Source organism: Telmatherina bonti, assembly GCF_933228915.1.
Source record: "Telmatherina bonti genome assembly, chromosome: 16".
Lineage (NCBI taxonomy): Eukaryota > Metazoa > Chordata > Actinopteri > Atheriniformes > Telmatherinidae > Telmatherina > Telmatherina bonti.
This window is the reverse complement of record NC_136614.1, coordinates 15,166,245-15,188,763: the sequence shown is the minus strand read 5'-3', so window position 1 is coordinate 15,188,763 and position 22,519 is coordinate 15,166,245. Positions and strand designations below refer to the sequence as shown.

The 22,519-nt window shown below is 37.9% G+C and overlaps 1 protein-coding gene across 1 annotated transcript in view; it reads right to left on the bottom strand.

Moving 5' to 3' along the window:
- Window positions 1-22,519, bottom strand: part of ryr3 (ryanodine receptor 3) — a gene marked incomplete at both ends in the record, with an annotated part of 139,830 nt that extends 117,311 nt beyond the window's left edge. The window contains 4 exon segments of the mRNA XM_079255060.1: window positions 1,586-1,705; window positions 22,364-22,423; window positions 22,425-22,486; window positions 22,489-22,519. Coding sequence (XP_079111186.1) covers window positions 1,586-1,705; window positions 22,364-22,423; window positions 22,425-22,486; window positions 22,489-22,519 — 273 coding nt within the window.

Genomic DNA, 22,519 nt, shown 5'->3' with positions numbered 1-22,519 from the left:
CAGAGCTCATAAAAACAACTCAACCTGACTGTAGAGAGTTTTACAATCATGACATTATCACTCTGACATGTAAAGTCGTTCCTGTCACTGAAATATCTTAGAAATATTAATATAAATGTTCTGATTGACAAATATACTCATAGACAGCAATCATAACTCTATTAATAGGCTAATTCTATGTTGTCAGTTCATTTTCTCTGAGCCATAAAGAACACTGATGGCATGTATCACTGTGTACTGACAGCTCAGTTGTGTTGCTATGACACCACAGACAAGACCATTCAGTCATACAAAGTTTTCACTCGTCTTACAGCAGCAACATACGTGGTCAAAACCGTTCCTAATGCATCAAGGCTGCTTTGTCTGCCAACCACTGGGACGCACCTGTGCAGACACCAATCATGTGAAATGTCCGGAGCTGACTCGATAAACATCGTGGCTTGTCTTTGCTGGAGTTCAGCCAAGCTGGGAACACAGCAACCTAACTGGGGCTTGAGCACTGCAGAGGAAGGGGTGTGTCCTTCATCAACATGCCAATTTTAAAGATTTTTTTCTTTTGTTCATATCCTAATTAATAGTAGTTGCACCACAAGCCCTGTGCAGAAGTCACTTTTTCTACTTCATATTCATTATTTTTTAGATAGCTCATCTCATCCGCAGGAAAGAAGGGCAGAAATCTATCTATCTTTCTATCTATCGGCTGCAAATCAGCTAATTAGCTTAGGCTAAGATGCTAAAGCTAGCACAGCCTTTTTAAAATGACAGACTGTGATTTTTGCTCTCTGAAGAGATATGTTAATTTAATTTTCTTATGTAAAAAGAAAAAAGGTGTCAATGAAGAGAATGAATGAATCATTTTTGTTTATCACTCATTTAAAAATAAAAAGTTTAAACCCTTGTCAGCTTTTATGCTAGCTGAGAGAGTGACTTAGCTAAATACTTGAAGCTTAACTAAAAGTTTTTTAAAAAGCATTTTGCTAAATGTGGAGTTAGCTGGTTAAGATAGCTCAGACAATTCGTTACCAAAAGTTTGAAAAACTGTCTATTTAGCAAAAATGAGCAGCCCATATATAGTATGTTAGCTTACTAAACTCTACCAAAAAGAATAAATTTAGTTTTATTAAAAGGTAGCAGAAAAGAACAACATAAAATAAATAGACTATTTTCACCTTTTGATATATTTGTTGTAATATTGTTACACATGATACGGGCAATATATTAAAATAAATGAGGCACAGACCCATGCACCTAGAGGTGTAGCGCCACCTAGTGCTCCATCATAGTAGCCCTACTATATTTATACAGGATTTTGTTGTAGTTCAAAGTATGATGCAAGAAGTCAAAAAGAACTTTTTTTTTTTTTTTTTTTTTAAATTTGCCTTGAAAAAAAAGTTTAAAAAAAGTTTAAAAAAAAAAAAAAAAATTACCAAAACTCAGATCAGAATTTCAAATACCTTGCTAACAAGTAGACAGGTAGTCTGGGCATACACAATATGCCTGAAGTTAAATCAAATCATTGCTTTCTTTAGTAAAGCTGCATCAGCCTTTACATTTGGATTTGTACAAAGCTGTGTGCCATCCTCACCTTAGCTTCCGATGTGGATTCCAGGTAACACAGACGGTTCCCAAGTCCTTCTGCGGCCAGGCAGAACTTGCGATGCTCCTTCTCGATGTTGGCGACACATTGGAGCACCACCTCATCATCCTGCAGGAAAGATGGAGCTTTAATGACAAATATTCTCTGACAGCGACCAAACAAAAATAGACGAGGTGCCTCCCTGATTTCAAGATATGGTACATATATATAGGTGCACTGTGCACTTTCAGAGTAGTAGTGAAATTTAAGATGTTCGTGAATACACTGAATAAATGATTTATTATTATTTTGTACCATGCACTGCCTGGCCTCAAGAGCTGATCACAGCAGGAGCACACTATGTAGAAAATATAGAATTACCATCTTGCCTAAGCGTACAATCTACATAAAAGAAAATAACCAAAAAATATGTTCATCAACAGAAGCAAACAGGTTTGATATGTAAACATTTATAAACCTGATTCAGACAGTATAACAATGTGAGATTGAGGAAGACCATGATTCAATCAGTGCAGCCAACAAATGAACATCTGTAACTGTCAGGCTACTGAGGGTCTGGCTCTATTTGGTAACACACGCACTGATATTGATTTGTGTGTGTGTGTGTGTGTGTGTGTGTGTGTGTGTGTGTGTGTGTAGTATAAGTATGTGTGAGCATATCTCCTGCCAGCTCACAACCCACACTAATCTAAGCTGATGGTTGCCATGGTTCTGGCTCCTATCTCTTTCACAGCAGTATTAATTCAATAGATTTAGATACAAGCTGAACGGCACCCACAGGAGGCTCAGGAGGGAAGATAACAGACACCGACAATGTTTCAAACAATGGCTCACTGGACCTAAAACTAGAAAAAATTTAGAAGAAATGTAATGTTAAAGCCATGCAGAGAAAACGCTAAGAGGATTTTCTTTGCCTCTTTATTTAAAAGCCTCATTTCCATAACCTGTATTTAACAAAATAAGACAATTGTCTGTCAGTAATTCAGCTCTGAAATACAAATGGAAACAAACCAAAGACAAAAGAAAAGCAGTCTTTTAAAAGATCGTGTGTTTTATTTTCGGGCAGACGTTCAGGTGTCGTTGCTGTTGCAGGTGTCTGAAATCAAACAGAAGTTACTGGAGGTCTAAATGTTTGCAAGAGAAAACTCGAGGAAGGTGTCATGCAGAGGTTTTTCTAATACAGTAACACAAGTCAGAGCTGAACAACCAAACACTAGAAATGATAGTAAAATTAAAAAAAAGTTCAAAATTCAATATCACACTTATAAATTTGTAATCTAACTCTACCAAAGACAGAAATATGCGAGTTTTCCAATGGTGTTAATGGTTATTGTCAATAAATGCCTAAAGAATCATTTGTATGTTGAAGCTAATTCACCTAAAGTCCCCTTTAAATAGAAACAGGCACATTTTCCTAACAGTAAAACTTGATTAAAAAAAACCCAAAACATTTCATGGGCTGCATTTTTATCATCAGAGTTGTGATTAAATCTGATTCAACACCTAAACTGAAGAAAAATAAAAATAAAATACATACAATTAACAAAAGATGAAGAAAAGAACAAAATTCTCATTTCTTGGCCAAAATCCCTATTTTATAAAAACTAAGGACAAAAAAAGGAAACTTGTGTTGGAAAGCAGGACAAGTTACCCTTACAATGACGTCTAACTTGAAAAGATCATGCACTTGTGAAATGAGCAACTGAGCTAAACGATAAGCTGGGTGTGCTGCTCGTGCCAGAGTGACCAACAGCACCACTCTGGTTGACCTTCAACAACTCCCTTTTAAGGAATGAAATGCCATCTCACAGCAAAATGTGACCAGGCTGGTGACCAGCATGAGGAGGAGGAGGTGCCAAGCTGTTGTGGCTGCAAGTGATCTTCCACACACAACCGAGGTCTCTGACAGAGTAAAACTGGGCGATGTGTGTTGGTTTTTGCTTAGACCTAAGGTAGAGTGTAATCATTCAGTTAACCAAGTTACTCAAAACAAGAGTGAAAACCAACAGTAGAATATTGCAGGGGGGTTTATGGGACTTGTTGGTGGGGTTTGCTACACACACATTTAGCTGTGTTGACCATTAGCACAATACTTACAGATCATACCTAGACGACTAGTTTGGCTTTCCGGCAGCATAAAACAACACTGATCGATATTGTTAGAGTAAATAAATAATTAAGCTTACTTGTGCTAAGTTTAACTAAAATAAAACAAAATCAAATATAATGGAGAAGTTCATGAGAGGCAATAGTCGTCAAGCCCACTTTGGACTTCATATGGTTCACTAATGAAAGCATCAGTGCTGTTTTAATGTAGTTGTGTGATGTTTGTTGTCCCAGGCTACAAGCAGGGAAACGTAATACAACCACAGGATGACCAAAGACTTGCCACCTCATTAAAAATCAAGTAAAAGCCCCTCTTTCTATTCAGCTGTTTGGAATTGTGGAGGCTTTAAGAAAGCAGCAGGGTCTGGCATCGATGCCAGCAACCTATAATTACGCTTGTGGGAAGGGTAGTTTCCCTTTAACATGACATCAGTTTAAGGAAATATTCTTTTGCAAACATTAAAGAAATATAAAAAATTATTAATGAAAACTAGACAAATTTAAGGAGATATTTGGTTGTTTATTTTTTCATTGTAGGTTCTGCGAAGCCATCATGAGTTTTTGCCATCCTTCTTGCAGCATGAAGCAGCCAGATTACTCACAATTTGGAGCATTTTCAGTTTCCTGACAGCAAGTCAAACTAAATATGAGTCAGAAATGGGTCATGAAAAGAGAAAAAGATTTCAGCATAGAAATCACTTTGAATTACAGTAATACTGATACTGATTAAACTGAATTACTTTGTTTCTGTGTTTTTCTGCTTATTTTAGACAAGAATAAACAGAATAAATGTTTTTAAGCAAATGGTTGAGATGTTAAGATAAGAAGTTAATAATAATGTAACAACAGTGAAATGGTTGACATTTGAAACTGTAGTGTTATAACAAACACTTAGTTTGGGTTTTAGATACCCAAACCAACTGGTAGAGATGCTCAGGCTGGTTTTTCTAAAGTTTTTTTTTAAAGAAATTCATGAAACTTACTGCAAATTTACATCTACCATATGGCAGACCAGGACCATAAAGGGTTAAGTGGGTTGCTAAAATTTAACTTTGCAGTTGACACTCAATCTATGGCTTGGATTATTTTAGAGGCTTAAAAAAGTCACTCATGTCATTGCCTTAAAGGAGGATTGCTTTTAGTTTCGCTTTTTCATCAAGATTCTTTAAAATGATCTGAGGAATGCTGCAGGTAAGACACAACTCTGCCCATAGGATGTAACATTTATCTTTGCATTATGTATTTAATCAGAGCAAACAACAAATATAAAGAATTTAGGAGTGTGAAATTATCATATGCTTTTCACCAAAAATTGATCTGAAGTTTTAATCCTGTAAAAAAAAAAAAAAGCACTAAATTAATTTAACTTCTTCCTGGTCAGCCATGGATGTGTTTTATTCAAATGTTTTGAGATTTTTTTTTTTTTTTAAATCTCAAACATGTGCAAGTAACACAAAAAGATACAAAAACTGAAAAAACAAACAACAAAAATACATAACAAACAAACAAACAAATAAATAAGAAGATGAAACAGTAAAAACAATTAAATAATCCCAACATGTCCGAAACAGAGTAGGTTGACGCATAAGATTCACCTACTACAGTCTCCAAAAACACACATATTTCCATAAAGATATTTACCAAAGTAGAAAATAAATACATAAAATAAACAAATAGCCTACATGAATTATTTATTAGAACACCAAACTGTTAAAGGCCTTCTTCCTTCCAACACGTGAAAACCACTCGACTGTACCGCTTTTTAAACTGGAGCTCCACACCCAACCTGTTCCACCATCTCTTTCCACACACAGAAACACAAAAACCTTTGACCACAGATGTTTTAAGACGAGTTCCACCCTTCAGATTCCCTCAAAGTTAAAAAAAAGATGGCAAGATGGCTGTATTTCCTGATGAATAACTTCGCTTCCCGCATAATTTGTGGAAGAGGCCCAGTAGTAATGGAGCCAGAAACGTTCCACTCCTACTAACATGTATTTACATGTCAGCTGTTACAATTTATTCTCCATGCTTCAAACTAAAATGACTAATTTGTTTCTTTCTCTCCTTGCATGCATGGTCATAATTCGATTAGATGTGAGTGACGAGGTGATGATCGATGTTGCCTGTGTGAAGGAGAGTGAGGATATCGCCTGCCTGTCGTAAACAGACTCCATATTAATCCAAGCTAACTTTTAGCAGCGGTTAGCTTCCATGCTGCCACCCTGCCATCGTCAATATGCAAGTTGGATGGACGCTGTAGAACTGGAAGTCAACTCCATAAAAACTGATCTTTAGTTGGGAATTTATTTTCAATCTTAGAAAACAAGAAATACAGTTCTCATGTGAACCACTCCCTTCCCACACACCCCAACCAGAAACCGTTGCTCTGAGATCAGAAAACTGCATGCACCAAATGCCATTCAGTTATCTGAGCGGCAAGGAGCGATGAGAAGAAGAGCAGAAAGGATGATAATGCCAACATAATTCTAAATAAATAGAACCAAGGGAGACACTGTATAGAGGATTTAACGTGGATCAGATTGCAGTGAAAACATCCATGAGGGGGGCCATGCGTGCCCACAGCCAGGACATTTTAAGACAGTTTCTGTCTCTGTCTGCACTCTTGACTTGATTCAAAGCCAGAGAATCTGGTGAATCTGAAGCAAAGTGATCCTTGCAGCAGCAGTGTGACCATCTGCTAGACAGCTAAAGAGCAGCTTCATTACTATGTATAGGGCCCTGGGCTGCAGCAGGAGGAGGTAAGTGAGGGTTGGGTAGATGGTTTAGCCAACTTCCAAGTCTAGAGAAGGAACTTGACTCTTTCTCTACAGACACCTCCAGATCCTGCAAGTCCAACATGTCTTCAGACAAAAAGGAAAAAAAAAAAAAACTTTGTCTCTGTGATCAGAAAATTCCTGATACTGGTACTTTTGAGAGTGTTGATCCTCTTGAACAGACCTCAATCATTTCCCACCCCATTTCTTCTTCTTCTCCCCCTTACTGAACAGCCGGCTTTCAGAGTGACAGCAACAGGTGTGGGTGTAAATGTGTGTGTATCTGCGCAGCCTGATGAATCCACCAGTCGAAACCCGAGAACTCCCGATGCCCCTGCATGCCAAATAAACTCCCACAACTCATCCGGCACCGTTACCAATGTGAACTTGAGAAAAGGTGAATCTGTTCAATCCCTCAGTGTTGCTATTTTGACACGCATGCTTTGCACATGCTCAGTGGGAATCAACACAGCCTGGCTTTAGAAAGGGAGGGAAAAAAAACGCAGAAAGGGCTCCTTAAAATACAAGGAAACAAGAAAATTCTTGTAAATTTGCCTCGCTGTTCGCACTGTTTTAGAGTGTAGCCTGTTTAATCTCATCCTGACTGCTCAGGAGTCGTGTTTCTCATAAATGACAGGCAGGGTGCTAAGTACAGCTTGAGCTGCATGTTTTTAGTGAAGCTTTGCAAACAACATGGACAGCAAAGCAGATAAAGTGTAGATGTGTGAGAACTACAACCTGATAAGCTTGATTGGGACTGATATTAGTGCCTAGAAGATGCATTAAAAATTTAGTTCCCAATATGGCATAAAATAATATTTAAAAATGCACAGGTGAATGATTGTGGAAATCATCTCTCGTCTACTGACTCTGGGAAACTGTCAAGTGTCTGTCAAATTAATATATCATGAATGGTTTGATCCCCAATGTGCCAACCTTGTGCTAAAAGTTTTAAGCCTTACTGAACTTTAGGAAAGGGGAGAAATTGTAAGAGAGAAATTATTGCAATTTTTAAAAAGAAAAAAATACATGTGAAAGTATAGAGAACAGATTTTGCAAGATCAAACAGAAAATGTTGACAAATAAAAACTAAAATAAAAGAAGAAAATAGGTTTGATGCACTAAGAGAAGACATAATCTCACTATCAGAGTGAGATTAAACAGCCTGACAGTCCCGGGATTTGAACCGTGAATCCTTGATTAATCGAAACTAGCATTGGGTTACCATGGTAACAGTCAGGCATTTTTTAAGAAAAAAGGAAAACATGTTCCAACAATGGTTTTTCGAGACAACGAATTCACAACTAAACTAGAAAAGCACTTGGAGAGCGCAAACCTTCACCAAACACTATATTAAAAAAATCATTTAAAAAGTTCCTGGATCCAAATGGTGATCCGGATCACAACCAAAAATAAATCAGTTCACATTTCCAACAACTCCTGAAAATGTCATGAAAATCCGTCCATAACTTTTTGAGTTATCTTGAAAACAACCAAACAGATAAACGCTGGCAAAAACATAACCTCCTTGGCGGAGGTAACTAATGTCAAGGCCCCAAATCCAATTAGCCTGATTCCAATTTAATCCAGTTATTGTCAAAAAGTACAATTAATCATTGTGTGTAAACCTTCTTAAAAAGGGTGATAAGCGATGAAATTCTGACACACTTAAGGAATATAGTAGATGGAAGAATTTAGCTGCACACTACACAGTGATGTGGGTCTACAATCATGGAAAACAAAACATACATTGTGCAACTTATTAAATTATTTTAAAAAAAAATCTGCATTCAAATGTACAGAAAAATAGAAATTTAATACAATAAAGATAAATTCAGCGTCACTGTTTGCTTGTATTCATCTCCCTGTCTTTGTTTCCAGCTATGTATTCATAAGACTGAAAGACAATGAGTCGCATCACTTCGTTCTTTTTTTACTCAATTTAAAAGCTTAAAATTTCAAGTCACACGTCTGCATCTCTCATCTGTACAAGTCTGAGCTAAATCAGCTTTGGCAGCAACACTGGGTGCACTGCTTTATGTCATAACTAATAAATGTTCTGTTTAAATCAGTTTACAGAACAAAAGTCCAGGTATCTTTACTAAATACAAATTCAGCTCAAGGGCAAAATCAAAATAAGTCAACGAATAGATCCTAAAACCAACTGCAGTATTAAGAAAAATGTTGTGTTTTCCTTATTTAGAGCCACATTTTTCAGACTTTCATCTTTCACTACCTGGACAACTTCTAGATGTTTCTGTGGTGCTCCAGTTTGTCACTTTCTGTTCCTCTTGTCACAGCTTGGTTTGACAAGTGACTTCAACTTTAGCACCTCTAATTTCAGTCCTGTCAACAAGGCGTGACAAGCCCTGAACTCAGCCAGGTTTTGGTTGAAGGATTTCTTTAAAGGGTTTTTTTTTTTTTTGTTTGTTTGTTTGTTTGAACAAAACTCAAGACAAACTGTCACTTAGGCCATTTTCTTTTATTATTCTTTAACCTGCGTAATAAAAGAGCAACTCTACAGATGTGTTTTATTGAATATATTGTACACTTACCAGTTTCACCTGTAATATCTAAAGTTATACAACATTAGACAGAGATTAATTAGTATTAATACATATACATTTCAGCAGTGGATGAAAATGTGTTGTTTTCCCAGCATTGTTCAGCCATGATACGGCAGCATAGGGTTAAAGGCCTTGTACGAGGGCTCAGCAGTGACCTGCTAACAGCACTGGGGCTTGAACTCCTGACATTTTGCTAAGTGACCCAAAGGTTGAACAAGTGAGCCACCTTAGAGTTCTCCAGGACTGAGGTTTTCCTTATTCTGCATATAGCACACCTTGCTGATACCTTTATCTTAGAGAATATTTACGAGACTGCATGCATGGCCAGTTGTTTGTCTTAATTTATTTTAAAGAACTCATAAAATGTTATGAAATAAGATGTTACATACAGAAAACTTTCCTTATCAAACATGATCAGGAAAGTATCGGTGGAAAATAACAGGAGATTCCCATTAAATGTACATCAATAAGCCTGTTATCTTTAATTACTGCATAATCATTTAAAAATGTTATTTTAATAGTTATTTTAAGAACTGTATTTGAAGGTCTCTTAAAAAGTTAATCTATTAATCAGTCAGATGAAAATGTTTATTAGGATTTGACTGAGAGCTATAAAAAAAAAATTAGTCTGCATAAACAGTTCAATCCTGCCCCTTCAATTTCCAGTGGTATTGCTCTGTCACCTGTGTTGACTGACAGATCTGCAAGGACCCTAAAAAATGCACCAAATTACACACATAACCAACGCAGAAGACAGGCGAAACATCCCATCCGTCTGCGTGTCCCTTTTCATGTGTTGAGCACAAATGGGTTTACAATATTGTCTTTTTAGTGCGACATTCTCAAGTATAACTTGAATATTTAGTTGCTTATATACATATATAAAATAAATATTTAATTTGGAGCAATTTAAATAGTTTGATTTGACTTTCTATGAAGTTGAGCCAAAGTGAAATAGATTCTTTAGTTGCAAAAGTGACATCATTTGAGAAATACTGACTTAGGTCTCATGAGCTGAATAACTAAATTTGGATAAAATTAATTTAACCACTTGTTTCCAATTGAAAAATTAATTTCAGCTTGTTCAACCAATCTTATTTTACAGTGTATTTTCTTATTGTAAACAAGAAAAGCAGTAAAATATTTAAAAAAAAAAAAAAAAAAAACTAAACTAAACTCTAACAAGACACCACTGTAAAGACTTCAAAACAAATGTTATTTTATGTAAAGTAGCAGAATTTTGAAGGAAGGATTGTATTTATATGGTCTGCCACTTGTGATGTGTGCATTAGTATAAACCAAGTAGCTAATGGATGGATACATTTAACATAATATCAATGCCATGCTGTAATATACACATACAAGCATGCATTATTTGTGTGGGTGTGCAAATGCAACTATATGGATTTAAGAGTCATGGGTTAAAATGAATAATGCAGCATACATCAACGCACATATTTAAAAAAAAAAAAAAAAGAAAAATAAAAGATATCCTGCAGTCCTCTGCCATGGATCACAGACTGCAAGTTTTAACAAATTGGATTTTCTTGCTGTAGTTTGTATGCATATTGCTTTAGAGTAGCTTCCAATCATTGAGGCCCCCATGCGTGCAGGAACTAGTCAGCCAAAGCAGAAGACATTAGAAATGATGGGGAGAGGGACTACTGTTAAGAAATACAGCTGTAGCACTTTTAAAATGCATCAGTGAGACTGAGCAAACACAGGCAAGCTGGAGTAATATGTAAAGAGGCAGAGAGGGGGGGGGGGGGTTATGTCTTTGAGGTGTAAAACAGAAAGTTCGGAGATCAGATTTAAGACATAAATCTCAAGCTGACCTGAGCTTTATTTTCTCCTCAGAGCCCTCAAGTTCTGATACAAGCCAAGAATTCCACACGATTAGTACTGTGTGTGTCAAATCTAATGCCTGAGAAGACAACAAAATAATCGGGCAAGTGCTGTTTCTTCAGAGTACATTTGACTAAATGAATAGTTAGTTTTAAACAAAGGGTATAATTTAGGAAAGTCAATGAGCATTCAAGCTTTTTGCAATGCATCAGTAGCAGTCTGGGGAAAGGTAAACTTTCCACCTTAAAAAAATCTGACAATGATTTGTAGCTGCATCCAGTTCCTGTACAAGTTTTAGCTCTCATGTTTGGATGCATTAATCTAGAGTTAATTACTAGCATTGTTTTTCTTTCAGTAAAATATTATTAAATGATATTTTACATCTATTAACTTGTGTATGGCATCCAATGCTGAGAGAAAAACGTAGAATAGAGCTAAGGCAGGGGAAAGACTGCACTTGCATCTGACAGGTGGACAGAAAACAAATGATTAGTTATTTGCTAATTCATAAATGGCATCGGTGAAAAAGGGCAGCCTTGGCAGAGTCCAACCCTCTCTAGAAACTGCAGACCAAGCTCTAACACCTGTTGTACAGGCTGCCCTTTATCACCGATTCTGTTCATAACTTATATGGACAGAATTTCTAGGCGCAGCAGAGGTGTTGAGGGGATCCGGCTTGGTGGCCTCAGGATTGGGTCTCTGCTTTTTAGCGGATGAAGTGGTCCTGTTGGCTTCATCTGGTCGTGATCTCTAGGTCTCACTTGAGCAATTTGCAGCCGAGTGTGAAGCGCCTGGGATGGGAATCAGCTCCTCCAAATATGAGACCATGTACCTCAGCCGGAATAGGGTGGTTTGCCCTCTCCGGATCGGGAGTCAGGTCCTGCCTCAAGTGGAGGATTTTAAATATCTCGGGGTCTTGTTCACGAGTGAGGGAAGGATGGAGCATGAGATCGACAGATGGATAATTTTTGTTTTAGAAACGTGCAAAACATCTGCTTTTTGGCTAGTTTGGCATGCCTTAAAGTTTAAAAGAGTTGTACTATGCTATTTCTAGTTTTGCAGCACCATTTTTTTTTTTTTATCACCTAACCACATGTATGAGTTTTCCAGCATCCTCTACTTTCGGTTTCCATGGCAACTGAAACAAGTTTTTTCTACTTTGAAATTTTAGTGATGTCCCGGGTGAGGGACTCAGTGATTGGTCATCTTCTCTAGGTTGTGCTTGTTCATGAGAAGAAAGCCACAACTACCTTCACTGCTCAGTGTAACTACTCCTCACTGTTGACCAATCAGATGCAGCCAACAGGCAGGCCATAGGGTGGAGCTTTCTCTGTTTGCTTGTTTCTGGCAGAGGCTGAACTGAGAAGATCAATACAAAATGAATGAATGGGTTTGTAGAAATGCTTGATTGTTTTTTTGCTCTTCTGGACTTGCATATTAAAATAAATTAGACTGAAATGTGCATAATAAAGCCACTTTAAGTGAAGAATGAGCTGCTCTTCCATATTGTTTCACACAAGACCTCTAAAAAAAAAATGAAGCACTCAAGACACAAAAAGTAAATTATTTCACACATAAGGCTTTGGAAATATACTGTAAACAAATAGCAAAAATATGAAATAAAATAAATTTCAAAAGAACATAAGAATACGCATGAATCTCAATCTAAAATCAATATCCCAGTTTTGCTGCCGTTGCTACTTTTTCCAAAGAGATGCAGAAAAATACTGTCCAGCTATAGCAGAAGACATGGTGTTATTGTAGTAGTTCTGCAAGTGTAGCTGGTAAAGACATGTGTTTTCAGGCCTTTGATAGTGGATATATAAAGGCTGCACAGAATCCTGAAAGGGTTTAAGCTTTAAAACCAGCCTGGAAAAAGATTTGATCACGATTAAAATTATTTAAGAGACTGAATGCAAAAAGGCTAACTGGCTGCACTTTTTCTGTGCTCTGTTGATTAATGAAGATGATTATTTTAGTTGAGAGTGTGCTCACGATACTTGCTTCTAATTCTGCCCGGACCTCATCAGCAACCTACTGCACAGCCATTACAGCTGAAACTGATAAGTGCACAGATTGTGCAGATGTCACGTTATTGTAGCATAGGCAGGGCTATTAAATGTGATGCAATCAATGTGAAGTTACATAACTGTGCAAGTACAGTTAAGACCAATCCCTGAATCAGGCAATTGATTATGCCTGTATTGTGTTTCCTAATTGAATGAATTACAGTCTTATGATTTGTGAGAGTGCAAAAAGTACAAAAAAAAAAAAAATCACAGTAAAATAATTCAATTAAATTAAATAATAAAAATTATATAATAAATTAAATCATATGCCAGAATGGTAACTTAAAAAGTGGATATAAGATAGCAAGCTCCTCTTGCAGCATGCTGGGAAATAAACATGCTACCTAAAGAAAAAAGAGCCTGAAAAGTGAAAAGCCTGTCCAACCCATTTAATATTTTAAGGTATATCATCTATGACAATTTAAAAATCAATAAACCATGAATGTAGGTTACACTTTCCAGTAAGCAAAAAATGAAATTTTATGCTAATGCAACATTGCATGAGCTCACTCCGTCCTAAATGATCAATTAATCTGTTTTTGAATATATCAGCCACAGCCCCCTTAGGTCTCATGTACAAATATTAAGTATAGAGTTGTAGAAGTGTTGGGTACTGCCACTGTTATATCAAGGTTCTGTAAATGATGGGGGTCTTACTGTCCTTCAGTATTGATGACTTTAGGGTGGCAGAGCTGCCAGAGAACACACTGCTGCTTTGCCATCACAGCCTAATCAATCAATACAGAGGAAACACTTCACATTCAATTCATATCAAAGTGAGGGAGTTTAACTTGAGCCTGTAGGACACATCCATAGCTCACTGAGAAAGCAAACTTTGCAAGAGCATGAACTGGTGCCATACAGGGAGTGCTGTGTACTGCTGGAATAATGATGCAATGACTAGATGGGATAGAGTTTCAGAGAAATTAGATGTGCATGTTACTGCTTACAGTATCTTGTATTCTTGGATGGGTTTTCTCTGTGCGGTCTAACTTTGCCTGTAAAAACAGAAGCGTTGAAAACGATTGCTTTCTAAACTTGTTAAAGCAGAAGTGTCCAGCTCCGGCCTTTGAGAGCCACAATCCTGCAGGTTTTCCATGTATCCCTGTTTCAAGACACCAACTCAAATGAATCTGTCATTGTGCAGAACTTCATTGGCTGTTGGATCCAATTCATTTGAGCCAGGTGTGTCGGAAAAGGGAAGCATCTAAAATCTGCAAGACATCGGCCTTTGAGGACCGACTATGGTCACCCTTGAATTAAGGTAATTACTTTTACTTCAAATTCTGAGAAAAGTAACTTACTTTTGCATTATTCGACATGTTCCTTCACAATTCCTTTTGGTTGTTGGTTCAGTTATAATGCTAATTTCTCTTAATCTGAATGCACTGACTCTACAGGGCCTCATAATACAGCTTATTCTGTGGTGTATAATTTGAAACTCTGTTGCCAAATAAAAGAAAAAGAGACATGATATCCCTTTAACAGTGCTCCATTGATGAAGATGTGATGGTTCTTGATGAATAGAGCCTAACAAGTTAAATGGATTTTATGGAAGATCTGGCGAACAGATGATAATTCCACAGTTTCTGGTGTCATCTCCCTCTATACATAACCAGAAACATGTTCATTAATTTCCCTTGGGGAGGCAGCTTTTGCTGAGTTGAATGCTAGTTGTTGTTGTTTTTAAGGATATTGCATCACTATTTCTCTAAAGCTGGTTTCACCTGCAGAATTCCTCAAATCATAAAGATGCTGTGTGAGGAGTTATGCTGTATTTGTCTTTTTCAACCTATATATGCCTTACAGCTTGTCAGAAAAGTAAGAAACTGTTTCTGGGATTTAATTCATTTTCTTTTCCCGCTTTCCTTTTGGTATATTTGCAGCAATAAAATGCAGAATTTACTAGGATAAGACTGGTTTGCAGAAAGGGCAACTGATTATTTAAAAAGCCAAATTAACACAACGCATTTCCAACAACAAAATTAAATATGAGTACTTTAAAATGCTATGTTATTAGCTCCAAAAGATCATTTGGCACATCACATCATCATCAATGGTGGAGAAACAGAAGCTAAAACAAGCAATCTTCTCCCAAAAAAGTCCACTGTGCTCCGATTGGTCAGCCTCTTTAGGCTCCACCCACCATTAAACATCAAATCTGTATTCAGAATTTGATATGCCTTTTCACTGGATAAAAGTTACTATATCCACATCAACCCAGATTGAGTGATGTTGAGTGTTTAATTAAGTGGAACTATTATGTGCATTTCAGGCTAATTTATTTTTATTTCTGAGACCAGAAGGGCTGGGATTGATCGAGTTATTGCCACAAATCGCTTTATTTACTTCAGACCGACCCTCTCCGTAGGCTGTCAGATCAGCCTGCGGGCAAAACGAGTGGATTGAGACTCTTCCGCATTAAGCCCCGCCTCCCAACAGATCAAATCAAATCAAAATCAAACTTTATTTGTTTAGCACTTTTTGTGCTTAAATACAATACAAAGTGCTTTACATTATAAAACAATTTACATCAAAATAGATAAAAATAGATAAAACACTAACACACATACACATCCCCTTTTACCCACCCACATATAAGTTGCCACTGATTGGTCAGCTGCCACTGCACTACATCGGGAGCGCGCACCGCACCTGCTTTCGCCGTCATTGTAACATCTCATAAACAGAAGGATTAGACTAATATAAACTCCATTAAAAAAACAAAAAACAAAATACAATGTCAACACATAGCATACAGCCCTACATGTTGGAACCTGAATCAGACCCTGAAAACAAAGTGGAAAACAGCAACCCACAGCAACGAATGCAGCAGGATGTCTCTCTTTGGTAAACTCACCAGCCATCGTTGGAAATAACTTTATCCGACGTTTTCCACCCGCCTGATGTATTTGTACATGCCCTTGTTAACCAGTAGAAGGTAACCAATCACTGAACCTTATCCCCCGGGACGTCACAAGGGTTTCCAAGTAGAAAAAACTCTCTAAAACGACGCGTTTTTCGTTGCCATGGAAACCGAACGGAGTGAGTGCTGGAACTCAAACTCAAACATGCGTTTAGCTGATAAAAAAACAGTGCCGTTCACATGTATGATGAAGATTCAACACTGTAACACTGTAGAAAGGTCAGAAAACTCAAAATACCATAATAGGACCCCTTTAAATGAATGAATGATATTTATTTTAAATAAGTAGTCCAAATAGTAAATCAGACATAACAGCAAAGCAAAAGACAACAACAGAATTAAAAGAATCCTGATCATAACACAAAGTAAAAGAACAGCAATTGTGTACATGTGTATCATCTTCTTTTATGTGCCTTTTAAGGTATTGGTCATTTCAAATAGTGCTCTAGCACCTATCAGACAATGCTGGTACTGAGTTGTTTGTCCATTCGAGGACACTGTAGGGATAATGGTGGAACCGATATGCCAGCTGCATGCAGTATGCTGTTTCGCTGCATTCATGGCAGTGTTGTTAGCATAGCCTGTATATAAAAAGATGGATGGAGCCTCCGTGATGTCACCCGTAGGTCTCTACAGAGCTGAATTGAAGCTCGGTGGGCGGTTCTTACCATCGCCATCTTGGCAGAGGGATGCGTGTCGTCTCGCCCTGACAATACAAATATGGGCAAAGAGGTGAAGCTGAGAGAGGGGCTGTAAGATGATTGACATTGAGCGAAATGTGAGCTGCCTCTAGCTAAGAGCTTACCGAGCAAACCCGGAGATAACAGGAGCTAACAGAGGTAAGCGGGCTCAGGCTAAGTCACGTTGTTAACCAGCTAAAAACCGCAGTTGTTCTACGTTCTTCTTACTTGAAGCGGGGGATCGGGTACCTGTCAGTAAAAAGGACACGCACCTAAATATTTCGAGATTAAATTACTTTTAAATGGGAGAGTTAGAGAAAAATTCACGCCCCCCACAATTTTAATGAAGGTAAACCTAACCTATTAAACCGAAAATGGATTTCTGAACCAGGCTGTAAACATGTTTATTTCTGCTGTGAAGGTCTTTTTAACATGGGAGTCTATGGAAATTCACTCTGTTTTGCAGCCAGCTTCTATTTATTGTCAATCATCTGATTCCTGCAAAAACAAATAAAAAGTAAATTTTTCAGAACCACATTATGACTGTCTGTTAACATCAAGTCTGACTCAGAGAGGTTTGCTTTTATCCCTTTTTATTTACACCAACTCCACTTTCATCAACTATTCACTCTATAAATACATAAAAGAAATAGAAAAGCACATTGACAGATCTTACTCATGCAGGAGGTACTTTTAGCTATCATTAAGCTGTTTGGAATAACACCCTAACACTCACTGCATCAGAATCCCAAAAACAAAGCTAATCAATTTGGTCCACAGTCCTGCAGGTTTTCAATGGACTCAACAGCCTATAAAGTTTTTCACAATAACGTATAACGTATTAAGTTGAGTCAGGTAAGTTGGAGCAGGGATATATTGAAAACCTGCAGGACTGCGGCTCTTCTATGACTTAACTAAATAATGGCCATGTGATAAACAATGGTGCCCCCAAATTAAACATAAGAATCTGTGTTTCAACCAGTGTCAAACAGAGAAAATCAAAGCTCATGTCTTAAATCCAAAATCTACCAAACTGTATTCCACCTGGACGCTTGTCCACACTGTCCACTTCTGTGACACCTTAAGCCTCTGAAAATGCTGTATATTACTTTGTGGTTGATGCATTTGCTTTTTAAATTCTACTTCATCCCCATAAAAATGGTGTTTAAGTGTTGCTGGTCTTGTCCTGCCGTGGCTGAAGCACTGCCTCTGGTGTGGTTTAGTGCCAGGCAAGCAGAGCTGTATGTGCTGTGGAAGCATCATCTTTAAAAAGGCTAAATTTAAACCCCCAGAGTCCTTGCCTTGGTATGCAGAAGGCTTCCAGAACAACATAAACTCCAAATAAGCCCAGAGAAGCTACTGCTGAAATGCAAGTGTCAATCAACTGGTTAGAAAAAGGTGCAACAGTAGCTCACCTGTGGCACAGGGCTAAAATGAAGCTAATATGGGATTTTATTTTGAAAAAAATCCAATTAGCCATTACCTGAAGGACATTTGTCAAGTTTGCTAATACATTATGCATGTACATAATATTATGACACAAGAGGATATTTTACCTCTTAACAAGTGTCAACACGATGTACTTTTTGTAAACAATGGACATTTGAATTCATATAAATTTAGACAAAACATGCCTCAGATTTTCAACCATCAACATCAAATCTTACAAACTACTGAGAGTTAAACTAGGTTGATTTTTTAAGCTTTAGCTTAGCTTCACCAAAGGGGTTATTTCCTACCAGCAAAGATATCCTAAAATAACTGTCACTATGTAATTTTGATAATATGACCAAACATGATGTAATTATTGTACATAGCTTTAAGTGTGGTGGTTATGTGGTTGGTGTGGTTCATTTCTTCTGTCAGGGTAAATCTTAAAGCTGTGGACAGTTTTGCATGAAAAGCTTTTAGTCTAGGTCCAGATCCAGATGTGGATTAGTCTTGGCAAACGTTTCTGGGTGCACTTGTTAGCTTATGTGTTTGGGTTTGTTTCAACTCTGTTTCAACTTCCAACATAGGGGGGGTGGAGCAGTAATTAAAGCCAAAACAGTGTTTGTATCTCCAGTGTCTTTTCTTTTCTGGGGATAAATCCAGCCAATACTTGGCACCATATCTTTTGTTATGTTTTGTTTTGCTGTAGTGCCAATAAACAAACCTAAACAAGCTGAAACTAGATACTTTTTCCAAGATTTTTCTTATCTCCCTGTGTGAGATCCTGTTTATTAATATAAAATTACTATATATATGTATATATATGTATATATATATATATATATATATATATATATATATATATATATATATATATATATATATATATATATATATATATGTGTGTGTATTTTTATCCAAGCAAAGGGTGTCCATGTTGAACTGAAACACGGTGTACAACCTTCTGTGAAACCTTAAAAACTACTGATCTAACAGTAAAATACTTTTCACTTGTTAGATTTTCGCAGAAAAACACAAAAAACTTCACATGTCACCTCGTTTGTCCTGTGATTTTATCCATGCAACACAGAGACAAGCTGCTGTCGTTGTTGACTGCCGCTGCAAACACAAGCAAAATGTGCACAAGCCAATTCCAAAAAGTTAAACAAACTGGATTTCAATTATCCATCCTATTACAGTGCTGCCAGCAAAGACACATTTCTCTCAGCACAGAGGTTTGATAACAAGGATCTGTGCTCCTCAGGGGGGAAGCCTCCCCTCCAACCCCTCTCAAATCGCTGTTGTCATCAAATAACCAAGATGCCAGTGTGACAGTAAAATCTGAGAGGTATGGGTTAGCATATCACTGCCATCACAAATAGTAGGAGCTGTTAAGTACAAGGTCCACCCTGCTTCTAACAACCAGTCAGGCCTTTGGGGGCTTAAACAATAACGTATGTATCAACACTGCAAAGCCATTAACCAATTTGGTTCATGTGTTTGGTAGAGAACAAGAAGAGAAAATGCTGATGTGGTGCAGGTTTTAGTTGTTTACTTTAGGGGTCAGTAGTAGCTTTACCAATAATTATCTAACAACTTGATGCTTGTGTAGAGCTGGAAAAGTGTCTGCCAGGCAAAAAGGGGGTAATGAGAGGCGCTATTAAGTGGCATCTCTGTGAAAGTAGAGTTTTGAGGGTAGTACTCATGACTAAAAGGGGGGGATACCTTGAGTTCAGTTGTTTGGGTCTGGCCAATTTGTCTCCTGTAAGTTCAACAACATTATTAAAGTCACCCAATAATCAGCTCTAGTTGCTGATTAATGCTTAGTCTTTAGATGACTTAAAAGCGTGTCAGTCAGCAATGAAAGATTTGTACTAGGATTGGAAAGTTAAACATTTTCGGTGGTCTAAACATGAGAAATATAGTGGGGTCATTTCAGGCAAGTCACATCACTCCTGAGTGACAATCTTTCCATTTAATCAGCAAACTCACCTTCTCCACCTGCATAACAGGTATGAGCCAGCATCACAATGTGCTGGCACTGTTGTAGGACAGTGAAGACCTGCTTGCATGGTTATGAAATGCAACCTTGTCATCTGCACACTGGAACTGCACTCATAGCACCCCACAGATGGCACAGACTGCAGTGGTTCGAACCCCTTCAAGTTGGATCCTTCAGCTCTGGCCTAGTGAAACATTCTCAGGTGAGAATACGTTAATGTGTTTCTGTAGTCGTATACACAGCCAGCTGTTTCGTGCATGGACCATTCACTTCCCAGTTGACTCTCTGCCAGGTCCCATTTGATGTGGTAAACTCCTACTGTCTGCAAACTGGCTGGAAAATATCTGGTTTTTGGTCGAGAGAAGTAATCTTAAGAGGCTGCATCAGCATGTGTGCACAAAAGATGGAGAAAAGGGTTCGCTGATGACTTAGTAAAGCAAATGGCCTGATGGGGTGGTCCAAATATCACTGGACTGGTCTTACTCCTCATCTGCAAGCTATACTCTGGTTTTACTGAATAAACCTTAAGGTGCAGCCATGCAGAAATAAAAATACTGGATTCAGGATCGGATAAGGTGCTGTGTTACAGCAAGCCCACTGAGATGTGTTTTTTTTTACCCTGTAGCCAGTGGCAATAATACAGAGAGAGGGAGGAGATGTATATCATATTATCATATTGTAGGATTTCATTCTGTGTGTTTCTGATAAAAACACAATAAGTGAAAACACAATTATATAATTTTAAATGAATGACAAAAACATATATGTGTCTGCGTCGGCTGATTGCTACGTGCATGAGCAAATGTCAAGAAGAAATGTAAAACAATGCTATACAGCAGCAACACAATCATGACTGCTCACACTGTGATGATTCCTCAGTCCTGTTTCGTTACTGGCCCTTTAAACTGAACAAGAGTTGGGTGGATTGGCTTATCACAGTCATATCAAATGAGCAAAAATTGCCCCCCCAAAATAAAAAATATGAAGCTTCTTGAGTAGCCTCCCAGAAGTACAGACAGAAATCCCATTTAAAACCATCTTGGATAGTTGAAAAGGTGTCTGTGACTGAGTTTACCATCCAAAGCGTACTTTACCACCTGCAGACAGTGTTGATGAGCTGCTAATCCACAAAACTAGACAAGACAGAATTACCATTGCATGAGCAGGCCTTTGATGCATCATTATTTTGCTGCTACTTTAAATTTCTGATTGGTCTCATATTCTTATGTTCCTGTCAGCTATTGATCTATTTCTATATAAACTATGCATCCACTGACAATCCATGCACATCCTTTGTTGAGTGTTCTTAACTACACAAATTAAGAACAGTATGCAAATTAAGTTAACTGAAAGGCTGTTTGGACAAATTTATATCAAATTATTGCCCTTTGAAACTGATGTAAAAGTCCTTTTTTTTTTTTTTTTTTTTTTTTTTTTTTTAAAAACAGAATTTTAATTTGGAAAAATGGTTCCTTATGCTAATCAAAAGTTATGATGGACACCAACAGATCCCAACCAGCAAATCAAGTCTCTGAAACAGCATAATGGAAGTTGTTTTGAGGGTTTTCTGCAACTGAGTGGGACTCCACAGACTTCCAAGGTTCCTAATGACTTTATAAGTTGTGCTAATTAGAGGATATTTAACCATTCAAACCAAATCCAGAATCCTTTTAAGGACATAAAACAAACTAAATCCAGCTATATGACTTCCAGGGTCACTCTCCCTGCTGTGCGTTATTGGATTCTTATTGCTCTCCATGCAGCACCAGGGTCACAAAGCTTCACGAGATGAGGGAGAATAAGAATACGTGCTCAATGAGACCACCGCGGCAGATATCTGTCCCCACCACACCAACATACAAGCTGTCATATCATTTACAAGGAGAAGTGCTGCGCATAACCACACAGAGAGGAGACACCGTAAGCAACCTGCGTCAAACAGCTAAAATAGTCATCGGCTTGCGTGGAAGGACAACTTAATGAAACTCTCATGCAGCCATAAAACGCCAAAACAGCAGTGATCCACAGCTGAGGCATAAATAACGCTTCTGCACAAGGCAGCAGAGATGATGAGAGGCGGGTGGACGTGGTTTGAAATGACCACATCCGTCTCTTTTTTTTTTTTTCTTTTGTCCTTGCACCTGCAGATAGGAGTCTCATTTAGATTCTACACACCAAGAGACCCGTGGACAGGTGCGCCGTGGACGCAGCGTGCAACCTGCGACAACTTCCACGCGCATCAATCATTGAAAGACGCAAAAGCAGCTTTTTACCGCTGACAGTGCGTTTAGGGAAAACTTCGCGTGATTGGTGTTTACGTTGGAAAGCGTTCACAAATGAAATGAAGTCTATCTTTTACTTACAGTTCTCAAGAACTGGATCTCATCTTCCCCTTCTCCACCCTCAGCCATGGCTGTGAAGGAGCCTCCTCAGACTCTGGAAGCCACCGCTGACTGCCGGCAGAAACGCGATGCTCCGCTCCTCAAGCCGATATTAGCATAGAGCTCATCCACAACCAT